The following is a 3,784-nucleotide window of genomic DNA, read 5'->3' on the forward strand; positions in this document are numbered from 1 at the left end:
ATCATCATTGCATCCTTTTTCTATAGGCTATCTTTCTTCAAGTGAGAGATCGGATCGTGAAACCTCCTTATCCTAAGGGCTATAGAACTCCCTCTGGCAAGCATTAAGCCAACTGCCGCCTCTAGTTGCTTCTACGTGCTATATTCTCTTCGCCTAACACATTCAACTACCTTTTCTTGCAAGGAGTGAGACTGCAGCTCACATTTAGTTTCGAATCTCTTTTGATGTGGCTCCCCCTCAAGTTCGGTTCTTCTTAGTTGTAACCTCTGTTTCTTTAGAGCCCGAGCTAGATGACAAAGCTAAGCTCGAAGGTCCCTTTTTGATGCGGTAGAAGTACCTCGCAATCTTTTCTTCTATTGCTGGGAAAGTCTTCCTCGGAATGTCAGTCAAAGCCTTGAAGGAGTTGTCTCCCCAATCTGACTCTGGAATCAAAACCCTTGATTATTCCATGCATCTCAATATTTGATGAAGAGTGAGTGCTGGCCTTTTCATATTGAATCACAGCCATTTCCCTCTTTCTTGGGGATCAGCTGTCAATCATTAGATTGTTCTTTTGGTTTGATAAAGGCCGGAGCCCTTGATAAGCAAGAAGCCAATCTTGTCATTCTTGAGGATGATTCTTTGAAGCAATCATTCCATAAGCAAGTACATGACACTGACTTTCAAGCTCCGAAGAAGACTGAAACTGACCCCACCCACTTTCATTGACTAGTAAGTGATAGCTATCAGGTTCGCAGAATGACCGAGGAAACCAAATCCACTCTCATGACATGAGAGAAGTTCGATCCACCACTTTGAGGAAAGAGATGAGACGCTCTACCCCTCTTTACACATAAATCACTCAGGACAAGAGGTGTCGACAACGTGAGCTTGACTGCCTGGCTTTCGGCCTTCTTTCTTGATCCAACTTCATTACTCTGATCGACCTACTTACTGCTTGTGCTTGGCTCAGGATATCCTCCTTTCTTCAAAGCTTTCTACTCAAGTGAGGAAAGAAACCTTCACTGCCTTTTTGTTTGCCCAAATGAATGAGAGGTATGCGGAGAGAGTCCTGACTTTTCTTTCTCTTGCCTTTTCTGACAGAATTCGGGGCTATCGGTTCCATTCTGTTCTCTCTCTCTACCTCTTTTGACCTAACTTCACCTTTATGCCCGGCCATACCAACATGGGAAACCTAGCTTCCCTCCCTTTGAAGTGCATTTCTCAGATCAGCTCCCCGAGTCACTAGAAAGAGAGTGAAAGGCTCACTACTTCTTCATTCATGGCCTATTTGGGTATGGATCTCCCATTCGTCGTATTCATTCGACCTGAGTGAGGCAAAAGAGAAGAGTCATACAAAGAAAGGTTCTTTCATGCAATGCATAACGGGGGTGGGCCTCCTATGGATTCCTCCAACTCAATGAAAGGAGTATGAGTCAGGCAGGCTTTCTATATGAAGATGAAAAGAAAAAGGGTCAAACCATACCATATCTTACTGAATAATCTGACTGAATGAGGAAGAGCTCTTTATGTGGTCTCATTTGACTTTACCACCATCTGAAATGCGCGAAACTTCGATTGGTGGAAGCCAGTCTATGAAGATTCTCCCTTTACTGACGTGCAATTCCCCTCTTTCGGTAAGCATCAAGTATCTCAGCAAATGAACATTTCTCTAAGCTTATCCTGTAGCTTATACGTCATTTGAAAGCTGCTTCAAGGATCCAACGAATAGCTAAGGTTTGTTGACGATCCCTGGCTACAATCCCAGGGACATCATAAAGAGTACCTGCTACTCCTACTTTTTCGACTTCGCATATGGGCTTTATATTGTCTACGGCGTCAACCATCAGTTTGATTACATCGCGTTCAGTTTGAGCTGGGCGATGAAAAGTTTGATAAACAATAGCACGAACTCTCGTTCTTTTACCTTCTTTCATGCGAAAGTTGACCAACTTCTTGATCAATTGTTTTTGCTCACCATCCAAGCCGCCCATATAGCTGAGAATTTCCGAGCAATTGGAAGCCGCTTTCTATGACGAGGCCGAGAAATTGATATTACGCAATCGTAACTGTCCATCTTTATCAGCCAACTCCCCTCTTTCCATCTTTCTTTTCAGAGTTGACCACTCAGAATAGCTTCTTTCACTTTAGGGTCTCGCTCCCGGAGTTCCAGAGTATACACTCTCCTGTCATACGGCTCCGTCCCGGCATCAGGACCTACCCTTTGACCAACGGGTCCTCGAACCAAGCGGTCTGGCCTACACCTACATTCACCCTCTGTCGGGGGGAAATAGTTGTTGGAACTGGGTTTCCAATTCCATCCAGAACCGGGAGTTCTCATTTTCAATGGAGGCCTGTTTACGAGCGAGGAATTTCAGATCCCCACCCGTTCCACCAAAACAAAGTATATCTATTACGCGACTCACGTCCTCTAGCTCGTGCACCGGAATCGTTCTAGTCCTCACGAGTTGGTCTCTCTTTTCTCATTTTTACCTTGTGGTTGAACTCCCGCTCTGTGGCGCAAAACTGTCTCGAGGTCATGTTCTCTCGCTCCTCTCCCTCTCGGTCGAGCTCGTTGCTTCGCTCATTCACTTGTTTCACAATTCCATTTCCTGAACCGGAACACCTTTATGACCTCTCTCTATTTACCTTATTCATTCAATGAAGAAGAAGAAGAAGATATTCCCTGAACTTTCCCGTCGAGTAAAGAAACGGAGAAAGGAAAGATTGAGTAAGATGCACAGAAGAAGATATTATATTCCTTCGGAACCTTCTTTCACTCCTCTCCCTATTCTTTATGGTTTCGTAGCTTCGCTTATTCGCCTATTTATTCAAAGACTGTAAAGTGGGTCAAGCTATTTTACGGTCTCGAATCTATTCTTTCCTGAACTACTGAACCTGATTAAATAGTAAACTCGATGAAGAATCTTTGCTTTTCTTTCCCGAATAGTAAACAAGGGTTGAACTACTCGAGAACGAGGTAACCTGATTGAACCTATTGATGAATGAGAGAGAGTTAACTGTCAGCAGACTCAACTCCTTTCCTGGGAGAAGAAAATGAAAGATGACTGAGAGTGACCTATCAGACTCAACCTCAAGCTCCTTCACCTAAACCTGATGGAACTCGGTAAACGAAATCACTACTTTTCCTTCCTATTTCTTCGAGGTAAAAGCCAAAGATCAAGGAAAGCCGAAACAAGAATCAATGAAGGAGTTAGCAGGCATTACTGTATTTGAAAGCCGAAACTCCTTATGAATGAGAGAGCCGAGCCGGAACAATCAGTCAAGACTCTCGATGTATTATCCAGAACAGTCAGGAAAGACTAAAGCAAGAAAGATGAATTCGTCGAGTTTACAGTCTTTGAAAGAAAAGAGCTACTGTGCCAGGGGATGAAAGACTATCGATGCATTCTCCTGATCCTCCTTTACCTATTTACCTTATTCAGACGACTGTAAGGACCCTTAATGATTTTGTTGATGCTAGACGACTGTAAAGTTTCGTCAGAGGTTTTTACCGAAGGAAAGCAGCTTCAAGCTAAGAAATTCTATCTCCATATAACTGTCAAACTTTGTAATAGCTTTTTACCTAAGGAAAGGTGCTGAAAGAAAAGATTTTGTATCCAGCATAGGGGTAAAACATTAAAAGCGGTTTTCCCCTAATAGTTGGAGCTGAAAGAAAAGAAATTCTATCTCCATATAACTATAAAACATTAAAAGAGGTTTTTCACTAACAAAAGCTACTGAAAGAAAAGATTTTGTATCCACCCTCGTATTTTTGGGGATCAAATCTAGTAAAGGTAATTAA

The 3,784-nt window shown here is 42.8% G+C and overlaps 1 protein-coding gene across 1 annotated transcript; it reads right to left on the reverse strand.

Moving 5' to 3' along the window:
- Window positions 1-1,526: 1,526 nt before the first annotated feature.
- Window positions 1,527-2,378, reverse strand: LOC111784655 (small ribosomal subunit protein uS7m). The gene is given in 1 exon segment (XM_087122783.1): window positions 1,527-2,378. A coding segment is annotated over 1 exon segment (447 nt). The 5' UTR covers window positions 1,974-2,378.
- Between the last annotated feature and the right edge of the window lie 1,406 nt (window positions 2,379-3,784).

This window comes from Cucurbita pepo, chromosome 3 (genome assembly GCF_057944985.1).
Source record: "Cucurbita pepo subsp. pepo isolate OVF chromosome 3, ASM5794498v1, whole genome shotgun sequence".
Lineage (NCBI taxonomy): Eukaryota > Viridiplantae > Streptophyta > Magnoliopsida > Cucurbitales > Cucurbitaceae > Cucurbita > Cucurbita pepo.